Raw genomic sequence first — 20,051 nt, 5'->3', positions numbered from 1 at the left:
CTCCCTGAAGTCTGAATAGGAAACCAGCTGCTTTTAAATCTCTTGAATGGGATTTGTGGGATCAGAGGATGTCCTTTGAGATCCCACCTGGGGAAGGAGGGGTCTTCCTGTCTAGAGGCAGGGAGACAGGATCGTGACAACCATGAACCGTCCATATAACTAGACCGACACTGAGGGAAAGCCATTTGATTTTGCCTCTGCAGCTCAGAATCGGAAATGGCTCTGCCCTGAAACAAGAGGGATTCCACACTGATCAATGAGGTTCGAGTGATCTCAAAGGGAACAGCTAGGCTCCTTTGACGTGAATCCTATACAGAAGGGGTCACAATATGGAGAAGAGCTGTCAGCCTCAATTCCAACCAGAATGTTAACGGCTTCTCTGATACCAATTAACAGCCATAAAACACCACCCCAGGCTCTAATATTACTTGCTTCTCAATACCCTTTCTGTTTAATTTCAATTACATTTTCTCTTAGAGTCATAAACCTATCAGGCAGCCCAGGAACTAGCTCAGACTCATCATTTCTCTCCAGTCACTCCACCTTGGTAGCACAGAATTTAATTTGTTTATGATTTTCTGGTACTCACTGATTTCATCCACATTTTTAAGAAATTTCTGCAAATCTTTCTCGTGATCGTCAGCCATTGTCAACCAGAGTACCTGGGGGAGGCAGCATAAGTGATGAAAATTAATAATAATAAAACACTAAGCGGAATTTGTCGAGCTCATTAGCCTTCTAAAACGAAGAGACTAGTGATTATTTTAAAAATGGATTTGTGTTCATAAAAGTCACGAGTAACAGCAGGGTGATCTATTTCACTCTGGCTGCTGATAAGGCCAAGGGATACTCATTATTTGTGGTGATACTTCTGGAAAGCTGTCAGCCCTCCCTCCACAGGGAGAACTGCTCTGCAAAATGTTCCTCCACAGCCAACAACAGCCGCTGTGATTCAGGGACCTGGCATGAAGGAGGTCGGGGGACAGAGGCTGACAAGCTGGCAGGAATGGAGAGAACACCAGTGCCTGACTTTGGTCATGACAGGCCCTCCCAGCCAGAAGCCTGGACCTGGCCATGTGACTGGTAGCCAGGAGCTGGAGAATTTGCATGTAACCGTCCAAACTCGTTTAAACTGTAAGCCTCTGGCTTGTTTCTGAGGAGTGAAGAGAACCTGAAAACGGGCTGAAGGGAGCAGACCTTGATGGCACTGTGCACCAGCGTCTCTCCTGGCTAGGTTCTTCAGGTTTATTACTTCTCCGTGGTTTGTGGGTAAACAGGCCTCCGGGTATACCCAGGGGTTTCCAAAGTTCACCCACAGGCCATGAAAACCATCCTCAAACTTGTTGAATAAACAGAGTTCTTAGCTATAGCACCAAAGCTTCTCAGTCAGTCAACCTGCCAGGGAACCCGGGAATAAAGACTTTTAAGACTCTCTCAGGGGTGATTCTGATTTACAACTAGGTTTAGTAGTAATGCAGTCGTGGAAGCACCTCTAAATGGAAATTTGAACTCGGCCATGAACAAAGTGGGAGTTACTTGACTCTTGAGACTCCACCAAGTTCCAAGCTGTGTGACCTCAGCTAAAGTCGCCAACCTCTCTGAGCCTAACTCATTCTATGGAAAAGGTAACACGATCCAAGAGGACTCCCCAGGGGGTTAACTGAAGCACCAGGAACGCAAGGAGTGGTAAATGCGAGGCCCCCTTATCTACAAAACGGGGGCTGGGACGTGTGGCTTAACTAAATGAGCGATAGGGTTCCTTCCAGCTCTAACATAATAAGGCTCCCACGGAACTAAGGCCTAGTGAAGCGAGCTGACTTTCCCAAAGTTGCCGGTGCAGAAGGAAGGCTCAGCACTTGCCCGGGCAGGCGCAGGGGTGTAAGGATGCGCGACCCGAGCCGAACCCACCGTCGGCCAGCAGGTGCACTCAAGGAAGCACTGCACCCGCGGTGCGCATGCGGGAGCCTGGCGACCCGCTCGCCTGGACGCCCCTCCCCGCCCAACGCAGAGGGGCGGGGCCGACGGCACCGTTGCCTGGCAACCACTCCGCAGCGTCCACCGGCTCCCATGCCCAAAGCGAGGACCCAGCTCGCGGCTGATACCGTCCCATCTGCTGCAGCCCACATTAGGGTCCTCTGCTCGGCGCTGACGGCCAGATCAGGACCACATCCCAGGGCAGACCCCGGGTCACCCCGACGCACTGACCTGACACGCCCAGGGCCGGACAGGAAATGACGGCTGTGGGCGGGCGGTGACTGGCCGGGGGCGTGGCCAAGGCCCGGGGCGGGGCTTAGGCTTAGAGTGGGCGGGGCCCCGACGCTCACGTTGTGCGACGCCGCGTCTCGGCTGAGCTGGGACCCCGGCCGGCCGCTGGCAGGAAGCAGGAGCTCGGGGTGAGCGCGCTGGTCTTTGAGTCAAAGCCAGGTCTTCGCCTTTCTTTCTTCTAAGGATGGGTTATCACTCCCATTAGCTTACTATCCCTGGCCCAAAAAGGGGACAACCTTCAGTGTACTTGGGAGAAACAGTCTTGGGTGTGAATCCGGTTTTGCTTACTGGCAAGTGTGAGAAACTTCAGGGAGTTACGTAACCCTCTGATCTCCGGTTTCCTCGTTTACAAGCTGGAGAAATGGCCCGTAAGGGTTTTGGTTAAAGTGCCAGGCATCTAGTCAGTAGGAATACGTGGTAGTTATGATCCAGGGAGTCCTACGACTGGATGCAGAATGAGACGGTGGGCACGTGTCCACTTTGAACACATGCACACAGTCTTGAAGAGATTCCGGTCTGTTTTTCTTAAAAGTTCAGTGTTCTGTGTTGGATTAAAAGGGGGAGAAAAGCAGATTTTGGGGGAAACTTCATCTTGAGCTTAAGCTGATGTTCAGAAACACCTGGGACTACTAATTGGCAAATTGGGTGTTATTTCAGAAACCTGTTTGGTTGGGGCTGAGGAGCTCCCCCTGCCCGCCCCCCACCCCCCCGGGGTTTAAAACTTGCCAGGAGGGGAGAAGGGTTCAGGCATGGCCAACTAGATCCAACATTGGTTGAGTACAGTCTGTGGACTCTGTCCTGTGGGCTCGAGCTGGAGAATAGGGGGCTGCTTGATTGAAATCTCCAGAAGGCATTGGTCGCGTCACTCCTGCTTGGGAACACGGGGTGGAGCGGAGCGCAAAGGGGCTGGGCGTTCTCGGCCTCAGAGTGGGTGCAGCTGTAGTGGAGTCTTTCAGCATATCCCTCAGCTGCGGCAGGAGGCAGCGGGGCCTGGGGCACCCAGCAGGAGAGGCACAGCAGCTGTCCCCGGGGACCGAGATTGCTCCTGAGAAGTAGCCGAGTGGAGGGTCAGGCAGAGGAGGTTTGCTTGTGCCAGCCACAGCCTGGAAATTCTCGGAAAGACACAGGTCACTTTACAGTGACAGAGCCTGTGGGGACTGATGGAGACAAGAACCAGTCACAGGTTACCGCTATTAGTATCGCCTCTGGCTGAGAGCTCTTGAGCACATACAGGCATAGTCTCCAACTCAGGCTCCTTACTGGGCCGCTGACAGTCTTAATTCCAAATCACTACTTCCTATTCCACGCCTCCTCACCACACTGAGGTCCCGGACTCCAGAGGGGCCTGCCCACCACACTCAGTCACACACTCATATGTTGGTTGTGGGCGGTGTACAGCATGCCAGGTGCTGTGGAAAGCCTCCCGACCCCCCGCGGTGTCCTTGACAAATGACAAATATTTATCATGCGCTGAGTGATCAGGAGCTTTAGAACCCATCAGCATGTGTTCAAATCTCAGCTCTCCATTTCTTAGCATCTATTAAAATATTGTTAAGTACCCCTGTGCACCTTTCTTAAGCTAGGTGCCCAAGAGCTTCTACTCTTCCCTCCTACTTTTACTAGCCACGTGACCTTGTCAAGGCCCTTCCTTAATCTCTCCATGTCTTAGTTCCCTCACCTGAAAAAATGAGGGTGTTAAGTAGTATCGATCTCACAGGACTGCTCTGAGAGGCACAGGAGTGTGAGAGGCACAAGAGGAGTGTCTAGACAGTGAAGGAGCATCAGGAAACATTAAGAACTGTTTTTACTACCACTGTGATTAGTATGCGTTAGACCAGAGCTTTAGAACCTGGACCGTGCATAAGAATTACCTAAGGGTCTTGTTAAGTTGCAAATTTGGATTCATCGAGACTGGGTTCTGAGATTCTGTGTGATGCCTCATTGTGGACTGTGGGCCACACACTGATTAGCCCATGAACAATCTTCTCTTCGTGTTAGACGTATTTTTATAGTTAGAAGTAATTTTTTTTCTCCTTGAAGTCCTATTTCTATTTGACAACCACTCCACATACTCAGAATACTACCTGAATACAGGATATTTTTATGCTTGAATGTCTTTTATTGATCACCCCATCCTAATTCTCTGCCACAGAAATATCAACAAGCATGTTTTTTGCTTTAACCATAAGTCAGGGACAGAGTGCCTGTCCTCAGTGAATTCACAGTCCAGTGAGGAAGGTAGATGCATAAACAGATTATTACAGAGTGGTGTGATAGGCACAGTGAAGGTCTAGTGCTTACAGGGTAAAGGAGGAGGATGAAAGGGAAGTGAAAGCCCCGTGGGAATAGGAATGTACATGGTTTGTGTGGAAGTTGAGCCTGTGTGCAATGCTCTGGGCAGAGCAGACATTTAGAAGCAGGAACCCTGTGTTATGGGTGAGAAAACAGGCAAGAGTGGAGAGAGATGAGCCAGAGAAATAGGTATGGCACAGGGTCTCGAAGAGGGAAGCATAGGGAGAGCAGAAGGCAAGGAGGAGCCCAGGCAAGAGCTGAGCAAAATACCTGGGCAGGAGGGATGTCAAGGAGAGGGCAAGTGCCCACATGGATCTCTGTGGAGCCGAGACCTTGCTCCAAGCCCCAGCCCTCTGATCCAACAGGATAACTAGACTGTGGATCTCTTGGGAGTAGGAATTGTGTTTTACTTTGTCTTAGTGTGCTTAGCACCTGACACTTAGTTGGAGCTAAATTTAGATTTGCCAAATAAGTGATTTCTTGCTCTGTGTGGAGGAAGATTGGAGGAAGGCTCCAATCTAAGTTACTCTAGATCCTTCTAGGGGAAGGAATAAGGTACTTACAGTTTCTCTGCATCAGCCTTCTCAGAGAAGTCGATTTGGAGGGCAAACATTGTTACAGCCACAAAATATGTTTCAGGGTAAATGTACTTGACAGATTGATCAAAATGTCAGAGGGGTAGTCCCTGGCTAGTCGTTGGGCTGTCTCCAATGATTCCAGTATTCCCCTGCACACACAGTAGGCTCTCACTTCCCTGTGAACAGGTGATTCGCCTTGTTCAGTGCTGTGTGGGAAGAAGTGAAGAGGGCAGAAACCTTTAGGAGCCCATGCGTGACTTACAGTATATAGTCAACCCTTCCCCTGCCCTAGCAACGAGGGAGTGGAGGCTGTGTCTGCTTGAGTCTCTGAGTAAGAGGACATGTCTAGGTCCAATGGGCATATAGCATGAATGAGCAATAGACCCTTTTTGTTTTAATCCACAAATATTTTGGACCTCTTTGTTAACGCAGCATGACACAGCCTTTCATGTCGAATACAAGCGCTCAGACTCTTGAAGTTCACTTGCTACAGTGACAAAATCTAGGGACCGTGTGCCCAGGTGTGCAGATTACGATTGTTGTGACTTACATTTTAAGAGTCAGTGTCTGCATTTTCATACACGTTCATTTTTGTAAACATAGAGGAAAAGAGACATTTGAACCGTATGTGCCTCACATTTCAAGTTTATCCCTCCTGGAGAACCTTCATGAATCGTACTTTCCCAGTGGCTGCTTCCACCCAGCCTAGATCCCTTTTGTGGTAAACAAGTTTTACTCTTTCTTTATAAAAATTCCTCATCAAATTTGGAAAAAAGTCCTCATAAAAATTGGAGAACATTTGGCCACCTTCCGCTATGCAGTATAATGGAGACCTGGAGATTATTTTAAGTTGTCTCTTTTCTCTGTTTTCCTTTTGTGTAAATGATTCTAGCTGTTTGCTTTTTCTCATCAATCATACTTTATAAGCTTTGGAGAGATAAGAAATCTGCCTCCACCCCCCCACCCACCCCCAGGACAGCCGCATGCAGAATGAAGGGATCCTGCCTTTGCCTGCTGGCATTAAAGGGTGCAGACAAGGTCAGCTCAGAGCCAGGAGCCACACCGTGAAGGTGTCCCATTGGACAAAATTCCTCATGTAGATGCTGGGCCCACAGTTCTTCTGGTAGCTTTGGCCTCAGGATTGAGCAGGGGAGGAGGTGGGGGGAATTTGGCGCTATTTCTTCTCTCCCTGAAGGGAATTCAGAAATCACATTTGATAGTTCCCCCAAACATATGTCCTTTAATTTAAAAAAAAAAAAAAAAAAAGCTAACGTTTTTGCTTCTTGGTTTTTTCTCTTTCAGTTCCTGCCTGATGGACGATGAAGAAATGATTTCAAGATCCAGTCACAGCTTTCATCTTGTGTGCCCACAGAGGGTAAGTCTTCCTTGGGATGTCTATGTGTAATTAATGACACCACAGTTATTAACAACAACAATCAAAAACAGTATGTTGGTGACCAGTCTGGCCGAGGGGCTGCATGTCCGGTGTCGCTCTTAGTCCTTTTCTTGCATTAGCGAACTTCCGTCTCTTACAACCTGGCAAGGTCCCACTCCCGTTTCACAGATAAGGAAATGCACAGATAAGGAAATACAGGAGGTGATGGGACTTGCCAGAAGGGAAGCCAAGATGTGAACCCTGGTCTGAGCGGCCCCCCAGTTTGTTCTATCCATCTCAGCACCCTGCCCCCAGTATCGCCCTTCGCAGAGGGCTCTGTCTCCAAGGCCTGAGGGCAGCGGCCCTCCTGGGAACCTTCCGCCCTAGCTCTGCCTTCTGGATATTCGCACTTCCCTCCAGGGCGCTCTCTCTGCTGCACGGGCTGGTCCAACCCTCCAAACGGACAGGGTGCCTCTCTCTAACAGCTGGAGAGCTGTGTCACCCACTCCAGTAAAAACAGGGCGACTCCTGCCATGTTCTCCTTTGGAGGCTTCCTGTGGGTCTCAGGGCTCCTCTGCCTGGAAAGGGACTGGGCTGCAGACATTTAGGTCCTGGTGGAACCCACTCTGCCTAGTGTGGAACCACACTGCCACCCTGTGGGCACAGTGGCTCTGCTGGGACCACCACGGAGGCAACCCTTTCACCCAGTGTTCGCGCATTTATTTAATGTTTGTTGAGAGCGGATGATGTTTCGCGGACTTGGCTAGGCTCCTTCTATTGCTGCTGCTGCTGCTGAGTTTCCTTCTGTGGGTAGTGAATTCAGTGATGGCAACGGTCTAGGCTCTAGTGAGCGTTTGCATTTCTTCTTTGTTCATTTGGGGCACTTCCCCCCAGTGGTGATTATAAAGAGATGTCAGCTTTGGACAGTGGGATTTCCTTTGCCTCCAAGGTTTCGGGGATGAGAGGGCACGTAGGGAAATGTAGGACTTTGAGTTACTTATTGTCCTGATATGGGCTCCATCTCAATTGTTGGGAAAGAGGAGGGATGTGTATTTCCAGCACATGCCTTTGCTGCTTTTTGTATTAACAGGTAGATAGTGTATTAAAAGCCTATCCTAGAAACTTAGAAAATAGAGAAAAACAGAAAATTATGCCTGACCTCTTTACTCTGAAACTATTGCTATTCATATTTTGAGGTACTTCCTCTGCTTTTTTTTCCTGCATTTTTTTGCAATGATGTAACTGTGCTTATGTATGATTTTTTGTTTTACTTTATTGTACAGCATGATATCATCATAATGGCAACAGATGATCCATTCTGAGCACCCAGGATGCCCCATGCTCTTTACTAGAGTTTTTATTTTTAAAATTTAATTAATTAATTTATTTTTGTTAACATATAATGTGTTATTTGCCCCAGGAATACAGGTCTGTGAATCATCAGCATTACACAATTCACAGCACTTACCATAGCACATACCCTCCCCAGTGTCCATCACCCAGGCCCTCACCCCCCAGTAACCCTCAGTTTGTTTCCTAAGATTAAGCATCTCTTATGGTTTGTTTCCCTCCCTGGTCACTTCTGGTCTTATTTTCTCCCTCCCCATGCCCCCTCGCCCTGCCTCTCAAATTCCTCATATCAGAGAGATCAGATGATAGCTGTCTTTCTCTGATTGACTTATTCACTTAACATAATACCCTCTAGTTCCATCCATGTCATTGCAAATGGCAAGATTCTGTGTTTTTTTTTGTTTTTTGATGGCTGCATAGTATTCCATCGTGTGTGTGTGTGTGTGTGTGTGTGTGTATTATATATATGTGTGTATATGTGTGTGTGTATGTGTATGTGTGTATATATATGTTAGACTGGTGAATAGAACAGGGCCATACACTTGATTTTGGGTATATTTTGGTCTGTTAGAAGAAACTGCCTCCCAAAATTTTAAGGAAAAAAAAACTTTTATATATACAAAAATAAGGGTAAGCATGATGAATGGGTGAAAATTAAAAAAGATTCTAAAAAAGGAATTGATAAGATATGATGTTGGTTGAAAAAAAAAAAGGAAAGAATGTGATCAGGCTGGACACTAGAACAAAGCCATGTGTGAGAGTATAAGGTATATTTTGATCTGTTAGAAGAACCTGTATCCCAAAATTTTAAAGAAAGAAGAACCTCTATGTATACAAAAACCAAGGTTAAATACAAAATATAAGGTTAAATACAATGAAGGGATAGAATATGACTATAACAATGAAAATTAAAAAATATTTTTAAAAGGATTTTGATAAGATAAAATAGTTAAAAAAGGTTAAAATAGGAAAGAGGAAAAAAATTTTAAAATAGAATAAGAAAAAATAAAATTAAGAAATTAAAAAAAATTAAAAAACTTTAACACTGGAAGACTAAGGAATCATGGGAAAAAAGCCATGAATTTGATGTGCTGGAGTTCTGTAGTTCTCATTGATCCGTAAACTTGGTCTTGGCTGGATGTTCTTGTTGATATTCTGGGAGCGAGGCCTGTTGCAGTGATTCTCAAATGTCTTTGCTGGAGGCGGAATTCCACGGCCCTTGCCAGGGGCCAGGCTAAGTAATCTGCGCAGTTTTGGTCTTGGGAGCTTTTGTTCCCTGATTGCTTTCCATACGGCTTTGGAGGACGGGAATGAAGATGGCGGCTGCCCAGTCTCCACCCTGGGGGCGCCGAGAGCTCAGGGCCCCCCTCCTCAGTGCGCCCTCAGAGCAAAGCCGTCAGTCCCTCCCGTCTCCCTGGTCTCTGGCCCGCGCTCCGAGCATACCCGGCCTGTGACGGAGCATTTCTGTCTCTGGCGCACGGCCGGTTTGGAGTCTCCAAACCCAGCAGATGCCTGCCACGTCCTCCCCTGCGGCTTCTCCTGGAGGAGCAAGGTGGGGGTCTCCCCAGATCTGCCACCTGTGGGGTCCCTGCTCAACGAACAGTGGCCTGACTATACCTCGGATCATGATTTAAGGTAACCCCAAACTGAGAGCCCCCCCCAGCTCCGTCTCTGCAGTCGGTTTCCCCGCTCTGATACCTGGGAACTCTGCCACAACTCAGGCGCCGCCGGTCTTTCTGTGACCCCCATGGGTCCTTAGACCATGCTGTTAGCGCCAAGAGCGACTTCCTTCAGTGGAGCTAACTTCCAAAAGTTCCAATTTTGTGCTGTGCTGATCTACCACTTGCCGGGAGCCGGCGCCTCCCCCAACAGTCTATCTTCCCGTAGGTCGCCTCGGATTCACTTCTCTTCACGTTCTACCTTCCAGGAAGTGGTCGACTTTCTGTTCCTAGAATTGCTGCTCTTCTCTTTGATCTCCTGTTGAGTTTGTCGGTGTTCAGAATGGTTTGATAACTAACATGCAGAACTCCTGGGACCCGATGATATTTAGGTCTCCTACTCCTCTGCCATGTTGCTCCTGCTAGAGACTTATATGTTATCTCATGAAGCCATTTGGCAATCTTAGGAGGTGGTATTATTATTCCTCTGTTAATAGATAAGATAACTGAGGCTCAGAGGGGATCCCTACACCTCTTGCCTCTCATCAGTCTGTAGCGGACCGCCGTGTTGTTTGAGTAATGTTCATTTCATACCTGCGTTGCCTTCCATGCATCCATGCACCTGTATGCATTGCACCTAATTCCTCGCCCTCCTTTTAGATCTCTATTTGCCGCTAATCTTTCTTTGTGTGTGTGGATATAAATATTGCTGTCACAAGGCTCTCTAAGTAGAACTTTTTATATATCTAGGATTAATTTCTTAGGGTGGCTTTTCAGAAGTGGTTCTCTCAATCAGGAGTTTGAACTTCTTATGACTGTGGATATTTTTGAATTGCCTTTCAGTGGGGTTGCACACATTTGTACACATTTGCCCTGTAACTAGAAGTATATGGGAATGCCAGTTTCACAGCATCCTCACCAGCTCTGAGTGTTGATGTTTCGCTCTAAAAGATGATAGGGCATCTGGCTGGCTCAGGGGTTAGAGCATGCAACTCTTGATTTCATGTCTTATGTTTGAGCTCCACATTGGAGTAGAGCTTACTGGGGGGAAAAATGTTGATAAATGGTCTGATAAGAAAATCTCTGATATGTGGATTTCTTTGCATGTCTTTCATCATTAGAGAGGGTGAAACCGCTCTTACTTCTCACCACTATGCAGGCACTTTCTTTTTCCTTTGCATTCTGAGAGCATCTTTGCTACCGTGGATCCTTTTAGATCAGAGGTTCTTAACTTAGGGTCCAGGGACTCTCCCAGGGGGTCTGTGGATAGAATTCAGGGAGTCTGTGAACTTGTTTGGGAAAATAAATCTTTATTTTTATAAACTTGTCCCTGAGGTAGCACTCCTTCCATCCCATCGTGAATGCAGGCAACAAACCATTGTGTTAGCAGGAGCAGTGGTATCATTTATACTCAGCAACACTTGGAAATTACAGTAGTGACTAGACATGAAGCTTAGAACATGTGTTTGGATGTGTTAATAAACAAACACATTTATTGCCACATCACACATTTGTTTATAAAATATTTTGATCATTGTATTTCAGTATCATTGTTTTCCTCTGCAATTCCTTGGGTTTTTTTTAAAAAAATAAATACATTGAATTTTAAAATGCTCTTCTGAGAAGAGATCCATAGGTTTCACTTGACTTCTGGTGGGGGTCCTAGCAAAAGTAAAATTGAAAACTCCTGTCCTACAAATCTTATCATAGTAGAATTCTAAGTGATTACATACTACGGCTCCAGGGAGAGGTCAGTTTCTCTCTTGTGAGTGTTCACTGGACCTAGTGATTCACTTCTAAATAGCAGCGTATAGAAAGGGAAATATTAACTTCACAGTTGAGAAACCTGCAGACACCTCCTTATCCAGGTGACCAAGGTGACGAGTCACGTTGATGTCATGCATCCATGATATGATATGATGATGAGGGCACTTGTCTCTGTGACATTTTCCTCCCCCAGTCTGTAACCCAGATCTAGCCATGAGCACATGCCAGACAACCCAGATTCAGGGACATTCTCCAAAATATCCGATCAGCATTCTTCAAAAGCATCGAGGTCACGGAAATCAAGGAAAGGCTGAGAAGCAGCCACAGACTAGAGAAGCCTCAGGAGACCGACTAAAGGCAACACACCCTTCTCAGCTGCTTGCACTGCTGAGGCGGACATGGTGCAAGATGGTCATGGTACATCTCATGCCAGCAAGCGAGAAGGTACTCGGAAACCATGAGGTCATTTACGAAAGACACAGAAGCCAGCTTGAAAGGTTCTTACTGAGGGTCCAGACAAGGGACAATACAAGCATCAAGATAAATAATGAGAGTAACAACCCACTGAAAGAAACTGAAAACCATTAATTGACACTGATATAAATAAAGGATAACTCGATCAAAAGTTTGCTAAGGCAAAGGATATTTACAACTTTAAATACTTCCTGTATATAAAGTCCTCAATTAATGCTGTTTACTACAACAATGGACAAATGCTTATTAACTACGAAGGGGAAAGGAGGAACTTTCCAGTGGAGAGGGTTGGCAGACATCACCTTAATTAAGTGATCAGAGTGCACATCCTCCTCAGATAAAGGGGAATGGAAATTGTGTGCCACCTTACAGGATGCAGTGAGAAAAACCCATTACCACCTCTGTGATATGCCAAATCAAAGAGGCATTGCCTGACTTGACTTGTGAGAAAATTTCACACAAACCAAAATCAAGGGACTTCTTACAAAAGAAATGACCTGTACCCTCCAAAAAGATCAAGGTCATGGTACACACTAAATGATAGATCTTCTGGATTGGAAAAGATGAGGGTCATCATGAAGCTAAATGAAATGTGGATTCCTGGAGTAAATGATGGACACACCAAAATGATTTTCCTTTTGCTTTAGAGATCATTAGTGAAACAGCTGGAGAAATTTGAATAAGGACTGCAGATCGAACAATAGTATTGTATCAATGTTAATTTCTTGATTTTGACTTTGGTTGTGGTTAGGTAGGGGAGGGAAGGTCCTTGATTGTATGAAATAGTAAAATATTTGCAGATGATGGGATATCAGGCCCGAAACAAATGGGTCAGTAAAAAGAAACGTCTTTGCATTGTACTCACCACTTTTATATAAGTTTATGGTTATGAATGGGAGGAGCTGTGGCTTTTTTTTTTGTGGTCATTTTTTTCAATGCATTAAAATGTGGCTTTTTTTTCCCAGTCTACCACAATTTCCAAAACAGAACTCTTGTTTCCAGCCCTTAGTATGCTTCTTCCTATCTAGAAAATGGCCCCAGACATCTGCCATCTTGCTTAAGGCAAAGACCCCTTTGTGTCAAACCCTCCCTCTTACCCACCAGCAAGTCCTACCAAGTCTAGCTCTAAAGCAGGTCTTGAACTTATTCCCTTTCCATTGCTCGTATTCCCTCCCCCCCAAGTCACCACCTTCGTGAAGCTGTGAAGGAGCTGTTGTGGGAGGCCACTAGCTTGTGTATCTGCCAGTGGCTCGGGATCCAAAAGATTGCTGATGGGCCGCTGCCCTGGAGTGGAGCTTGGGGGAGATGCACCGGAACTCACTGAGGCCCTCGGCATTTGTCCATCAGTACACGGGACTGCACACTGTCCAGAAGAAAGTAATGGACATGATGTCCCTTCTGCCTTCTACCGTCACACGAGCGCTTCTTTTGGCCAACTCTAGTTGGAACCATCCAAGGAAGGGAGTTCTGGGAAATGCCATCCCTGATGTAACCATGGCAACAGAGCACATCACCAGCCCTGACCAACCTCAGGTGGCCACCCGCTGCTCCAGCACATCACAGAGCTGTTTTCCTTTGTTGCGTGGCATCCGTTCCTAGTTGTTATCGTCTAATTCAGTCACCGCGGCATTCTCTGCTTCCAAATTATCTCAGGACAGTATGGCGCTCATTTGTCCTTAGCACAGACAACAAGGAGTGGCATGTGGTGTGGAATAAATGCCCCCCACCCTTGACTTTCATAATTCCTATTTTTGGACCTGTTGGTTAAAACTCCCTGTTTCCACATGGTAATTTATTTTATGAAATAAAAATTAATAAAATTCTTTTGCGTTTGAGTTAAAAAAACAAACAACAAACAAGCCCTCCCACCCAAATAGACTTAAGTAAAGGGAAATGCATTGGTTCATGGAGTGGAAAAGTCCAGAGACTCTCTCAGGCACAGCTGAATCCAGGGGTCTCCAATGCCACTGAGATTTGTTCTGCTTCTTGTGTGTTGGCTTCAATCTCAGGCAGTCTTGCCCCTCAGGGTGGCACCAGAAGACTTACCTTCTATTGGGTTCATTGAAAATAGAGCTGACTTTTGCCAGTAGTTTCAATAAAAGTCCTGGGAGTAGAAGGGAATTGTCTCTTCCCAAAAATGAAGGTGCCGTTGAGAGCAGAAAGGAACATGGGTCCTTGCTGGGCAGATATATTTGTTTACTACAGCTTTGTTGTAGGGATTAAGGGTTGAGATTGTGAAGTTTCTGGCACATAGTAAACCCTCGATTAATAGTAGTTGCTACAATAATAATTAATATTATCGTGTAATTATCATTATGGTGTGAAAGCATTTTGTACACTGCAGGGTAACAGATGAATGTTAGGTATTATCTCCTTTGAAGCTCGGAGCAGATTAGACAACCCAATTCAGGAGAAGAGGGGAGGAGGAGCTCAATTTCCCAGGCCTTGGTGGTGGGGTTCCCCGGCTTTCTGTCCTGACTTCTGGGTTGGAGGGAAGGTGTGGTCCTCCTGTGGTTCTCAGGATGGCCACTGGGTGGCAGCCTTAGCCTGTTTTGTGCCCTTCCCTGCCTGGTGCCTGCCAGTGTACTGCAGCTTTCCCAGGAGCCTCAGGGTCCACACTTCTCAAACTTTCTGCATGAGATGCTCCCTCGTGCTGGGGATGGGGACAAGTCACATGTAGACAGAAGCATACCGAGGACTTCAGTGGTGTGTCAGGACTGCAGGGAGGTTTGCACAAGTGTGGGACACCTCCACCAGAAGTTTGCAGGACTGGCAGGAGGATGGGGATGTGTTTGGGGAAGAGCCACACTATCCCTCCCCCAGCCCACTCCCCAGTAACCCTCAGTTTGTTTCCTGAGATTAAGAGTCTCCGGGACGCCTGGGTGGCTCAGTTGGTTAAGCAGCTACCTTCGGCTCAGGTCATGATCCCAGCGTCCTGGGATCGAGTCCCACATGGGGCTCCTTGCTTGGCGGGGAGCCTTCTTCTCCCTCTGCCTCTGCCTGCCATTCTGTCTGCCTGTGCTCGCTCTCCCCACCGCCCCCCCCGATAAATTTAAAAAAAAAAATCTTAAAAAAAAAGAGTCTCTTATGGTTTGTCTCCCTCCCTGGGCACTTCTGGTCTTATTTTCTCCGTCCCCACCCTCCTTGACCCCCTGCCTGCATCTCAAATTCCTCATATCAGAGAGATAATATGATCATATGATTGTCTTTTTCTGATAGGCTTATTTCACTTAGCATAATACCCTCTAGTTCCATCCACGTCATTGCAAATGGCAAGATTTTGGTTTTTTTTTTTTTGATGGTGGCATAGTATTCCATTGTATATATACACCACATCTTCTTTATCCATTCATCTGTTGATGGACATCTAGGTTCTTTCCATAGTTTGGCTATTGTCGACATTGCTGCTATAAATATTCGGGTGCACGTGCCCCTTCAGATCACTACATTTGTATCTTTAGGGTAAATACCCAGTATTTACTGGGTCGATTGCTGGGTCGTAGGGGAGCTCTATTTTCAACTTTTTGAGGAAGCTCTATGCTGTTTTCCGGAGTGGCTGCATCAGCTTGCATTCCCAGCAGTGTAGGAGGGTCTCCCTTGCTCTACATCCTCGCCAGCATCTGTCGTTTCCTGACTGGTTAATTTTAGCCATTCTGACTGGTGTGAGGTGGTATCTCACTGTGGTTTTGGTTTGTATTTCCCTGATGCCGAGTGATGTGGAGCACTTTTTCATGTGTCTGTTGGCCATCTGGATGTCTTTTTTGCAGAAATGTCTGGTCATGTCCTCTGCCCATTTCTTGATTGGATTTTTTGTCTTTGGGTGTTGAGTTTGATAAGTTCTTTATAGATTTTTGGATACTTGCCCTTTATCTGATATGTCATTTGCAAGTATTTTCTCCCATTCTGTCTGTTGTCTTTTGGTTTTGTTGACTGTTTCCTTTGCTGTGCAAAAGCTTTTGATCTTGATGAAGTTCCAATAGTTCACTTTTGCCCTTGTTTCCCTTGCCTTTGGCAATGCTTCTAGGAAGAAGTTGTTGTGGCTGAGGTTGAAGAGCTTCCTGCCTGTGTTGTCCTCAAGGATTTTGATGGATTCCTTTCTCATATTGAGGTCCTTCTTCGATTTTTAGTCTGTTTTCATATGTGTTGTAAGGAAATGGTTGAGTTTCATTTTTCTGCATGTGGCTGTCCAATTTTCCCAGCACCATTTGTTGAAGAGACTGTCTTTATTCCATTGGACATTCTTTCCTGCTTTGTCAAAGATGAGTTGACTATAGAGTTGAGGGTCCATGTCTGGGCTATCCATTCTGTTCCATTGATCTATGTGTCTGTTTTTGTGCCAGTACCATACTGTCTTGATGATTACGACTTTGTAATAGAGCCTGAAGTCTAGAATTGTGATGCCGTCAGCTTTTGTTTTCTTTTTCAATATTCCTCTGGCTATTCGGGGTCTTTTCTGGTTCCATATAAATTTTAGGATTATTTGTTCCATTTCTTTGAAAAAAAAATTGATGGGTATTTTGATAAGGATTGCATTAAATGTGTAGATTGCTTTAGGTAGCATAGACATTTTCACAATATTTGTTCTTCCAATCCATGGTCATGGAAAGTTTTTCCATTTCTTTGGGTCTTCCTCAATTTCTTTCATGAGTACTTTATAGTTTTCTGAGTACAGATTTATTCCTAGGTATCTTATAGTTTTGGGTGCAATTGTAAATGGGATTGACTCCTTAATTTCTCTTTCTTCTGTCTTGCTGTTGGTGTGTAGAAATGCAACTGATTTTTGTGGGTTGATTTTATATTCTGAGATTTTATTGAATTCCTGTATGAGTTCTAGCAGTTTTGGAGTGGAGTCTTTTGGGTTGTCCACATAAAGTATTGTATCATCTGCCAAGAGTGAGAGTTTGACTTTTTCTTTGCTGATTCAGATGCCTTTAATTTCTTTTTGTTGTCTGATTGCTGAGGCTAGGACTTCTAGTACTATGTTGAATAGCAGTGGTGATAGTACATCCCTTCTGTGTTCCTGACCTTAGGGAAAAAGCTCTCAGTATTTCCCCATTGAGAATGATATTTGCTGTGGGTTTTTCATTGATGACTTTGATGATATTGAGGTATATACCCTCTGTGCCTACACTGTGAAGAGTTTTTGATTAAGAAAGGATGCTCTACTTTGTCAAATGCTTTTTCAGCATCTATTGAGAATATCATATGGTTCTTGTTCTTTCTTTTATTGATGTATTATATCACACTGATTGATTTGCCGATAGATGTTGAACCAAGCTTGCAGCCCAGGAATAAATCCCACTTGGTTGTGATGAATAATCCTTTTAATGTACTATTGGATCCTATTGGCTATTATTTTGGTGAGAATTTTTGCTATTGTATTCATCGAGGATATTGGTGTGCAATTCTCTTTTTTGATGGGATCCTTGTGTGGTTTTGGGATCAAGGTAATGCTGGCCTCATAAAATGAGTTTGGAAGTTTTTCTTCCATTTCTATTTTTTGGAAGAGTTTCAGGAGAATAGGAATTAATTCTTTGTTAAATGTTTGGTAGAATTCCCCTGGGAAGTGGCCCTGGGCTCTCGTTTTTTGGGAGATTTTTGATGAGTGTTTCAATCTCCTTACTAGTTATGGGTCTGTTCAGTTTTTCTATTTCTTCCTGGTTCAGTTGTGGTAGTTTATATGTCTTTAGGAATGCATCCATTTTTTCCAGATTGTCAAATTTACTGGCATATAGTTGCTCATAATATGTTCTTATAATTGTTTGTATTTCTTTGGTATTGGTTGTGATTTCTCCTCTTTCATTCATGATTTTATTTATTTGGGTTCTTTCTCTTTTCTTTTTGATAAGTCTGGCCAGGGGTTTGTCAATCTTACTAATTCTTTCAAAGAACCAGCTCCGAGTTTCATTGATTTGTTCTATTGTTTCTTTGGATTCTGTTTCATGATTTCTGCTCTGATCTTTATGATTTCTCTTCTCCTGCTGGGTTTAGGCTTTCTTTGTTGTTCTTTCTCCAGCTCCTTTACGTGTAGGGTTAGGTTGTGTATTTGAGACCTTTCTTGTTTCTTGAGAAAGGCTTGTATCACTATATATTTTCCTCTCAGGACTGCCTTTGCTGTGTCCCACAAATTTTGAACTGTTGTGTTTTCATTATCATTTGTTTCCATGAATTTTTTCAATTCTTCTTTAATTTCTTGGTTGACCCATTCATTCTTTAGAAGGATGCTCTTTACTCTGCATGTATTTGGGTTCTTTCCAAATTTCCTCTTGTGATTGAGTTCTACCTTCAGAGCATTGTGGTCTGAGAATATGAAGGGAATGATCCCAATCTTCTGGTACCAGTTTACCAGTTGAGAGCTAATTTGTGACCCTGGATGTGATCTATTCTGGAGAGTGTTCCATGTGCACTAAAGAAGAATGTGTATTCTGTTGCTTTGCTATGGAATGTTCTAAATATATCTGTGATGTCCATCTGGTCCACTGTGTTATTTGAAGCCTTTATTTCCTTGTTGATCTTTTGCTTAGATGATCTGTCTATTTCAGTGAGGGGAATGTTAAAGTCCCCTACTATTATTGTTGATATGTTTCTTTGATTTTGTTTTTAATTGGTTTATATACTTGGGTGCTCTGATGTTAGGGGCATAGATATTTAAAATTGTTAGATCCTCTCGTTGGACAGACCCCTTAAGTATGACATAGTGTTCTTCCTCATCTCTTATTATAGTCTTTGGCTTCAAATCTAATTTATCGGATATAAAAATTGCCACCCCAGCTTTCTTTTGATGTCCATTAGCATGATAAATGGTTTTCTACCCCCTCACTTTAAATCTGCATGTGTCATTGGGTCTAAAATGAGTTTCTTACAGACCGCATACTGATGGGTCTTTTTTTTTTTTTTTAACCCATTCTGATACCTTGTGTCTTTTAAATTTTTTTTTCATTTATTTATTTTTTGATACCTTGTGTCTTTTGATTGGGGCATTTAGCCCACTGCATTCAGGGTAACTATTGAAAGATATGAATTTAGTGCCATTGTATTGCCTGTAAGGTGACTGTTACTGTATAAAGTCTCTGTTCCTTTCTGGTCTGTTACTTGTAAGCTCTCTCTTTGCTTAGGGGACCCCTTTCACTATTTCCTGTAGGGCTGGTTTGGTGTTTGCAAATACTTTTAGTTTGTTTTTTTTTTTTGTCCTGGAAGCTTTTTAATCTCTCCTTCTATTTTCAGTGACAGCCTAGCTGAATGTAGTATTCTTGGATATATCATGCCAGTCCTTTCTAGCCTGCCTGGTCTCTGTGGTTAGGTCTTTTGCCACTCTAATATTTCTACCATTATATGTTACAGACCTCTTGTCCAGAGCTGCTTACAGGATTTTCTCTTTGTCACTGAGACTTTTAAATTTTACTATTAGATGATGTAGTATGAACCTGTTTTTATTGATTTTTGTGAGGGTTCTCTGTGCCTCCTGGATTTTGATGCTTGTTCCCTTTGCCAGTTTAGGGAAATTCTCTGATATAATTTGCTCCAATATATCTTCTGACCCTCTCTTTCTTTGTTCTTCTTCTGGGATCCCAATTATTCTAATATTGTTTCATCTTATGATATCACTTATTTCTCAGATTCTCCCCTCATGGTCCAGTAGTTTGTTTGTCTCTCTTTTTCTCACCTTTTTTATTCTCCATCATTTGGTCTTCTATATCACTAATTCCCTCTTCTGCCTCATTTATCCTAGCAGTAACAGCCTCCATTTTTTATTGCACCTCATTAATAGCTTTTTTGATTTCAACTTGGTTAGATTTTAGTTCTTTTGTTTCTCCAGAAAAAGATTCTCTAGTTAATCTTTCGTGCTTTTTCTGATCCCAGCTAGCACCTTGATTATCATCATTCTGAACTCTGGTTCTGACGTCTTGGTAATGTCTATATTGATTGGGTCCCTAGCTGTCGGTACTGCCTCTTGTTCTTTTTTGTTGTTGTTGAGTTTTTCTGCCTTGTCATTTTATCCAAATAAGAATAGATGAATGAGAGAACAAAATACTAAAAGAGTAGCAACCTCCCCAGAAAAATATATATTAACCAAATCAGGGGAGAAGAAAGGAGAAAAGAAAAGGAAAAAAAAAATATATATATATATAACATTACACTGATGAATAGAACAGAGACACACACTTGATTTTGGTCTGTTAGAAGAAACTGCCTCCCAAAATTGTAAAGAAAGAGAAATAGACACACACACACACACACACACACACACACACACAAATACGGGTAAACACAATGAGGGGATGGAATATGACT

General features: G+C 44.2%; 1 protein-coding gene and 1 long non-coding RNA gene across 16 annotated transcripts in view; one reads left to right on the top strand and one right to left on the bottom strand.

The window, feature by feature from the left end:
- The window catches only part of TTC12 (tetratricopeptide repeat domain 12), a 50,874-nt gene extending 48,587 nt beyond the window's left edge, over positions 1–2,287 (bottom strand). For 4 of the 5 annotated variants that reach the window (XM_032356628.1, XM_032356625.1, XM_032356627.1 and 1 more), the window contains exons 1-2: positions 2,206–2,287; positions 590–662 (exon numbers count right to left, since the gene is read on the bottom strand). In XM_032356628.1, the coding sequence (XP_032212519.1) occupies positions 590–647 (58 nt within the window). In that variant the 5' untranslated portion in view covers positions 648–662; positions 2,206–2,287. Of the gene's footprint in view, positions 1–589; positions 663–1,171; positions 1,983–2,205 lie in introns of those variants that run through there. The other variant, XM_032356626.1, reaches the window with a different exon arrangement.
- Positions 2,288–2,301: 14 nt separating this feature from the next.
- The window catches only part of LOC116598205, a 43,941-nt gene continuing 26,191 nt past the window's right edge, over positions 2,302–20,051 (top strand). For 10 of the 11 annotated variants that reach the window (XR_004289002.1, XR_004289000.1, XR_004288997.1 and 7 more), the window contains exons 1-2: positions 2,302–2,393; positions 6,438–6,510. This is a non-coding gene — a long non-coding RNA (uncharacterized LOC116598205). Of the gene's footprint in view, positions 2,425–6,437; positions 6,511–20,051 lie in introns of all 11 variants that reach the window. The other variant, XR_004288995.1, reaches the window with a different exon arrangement.

This window comes from Mustela erminea, chromosome 9 (genome assembly GCF_009829155.1).
Source record: "Mustela erminea isolate mMusErm1 chromosome 9, mMusErm1.Pri, whole genome shotgun sequence".
NCBI classification, from domain to species: Eukaryota; Metazoa; Chordata; class Mammalia; order Carnivora; family Mustelidae; genus Mustela; species Mustela erminea.
This window is presented reverse-complemented; position numbering and strand designations above follow the sequence as displayed.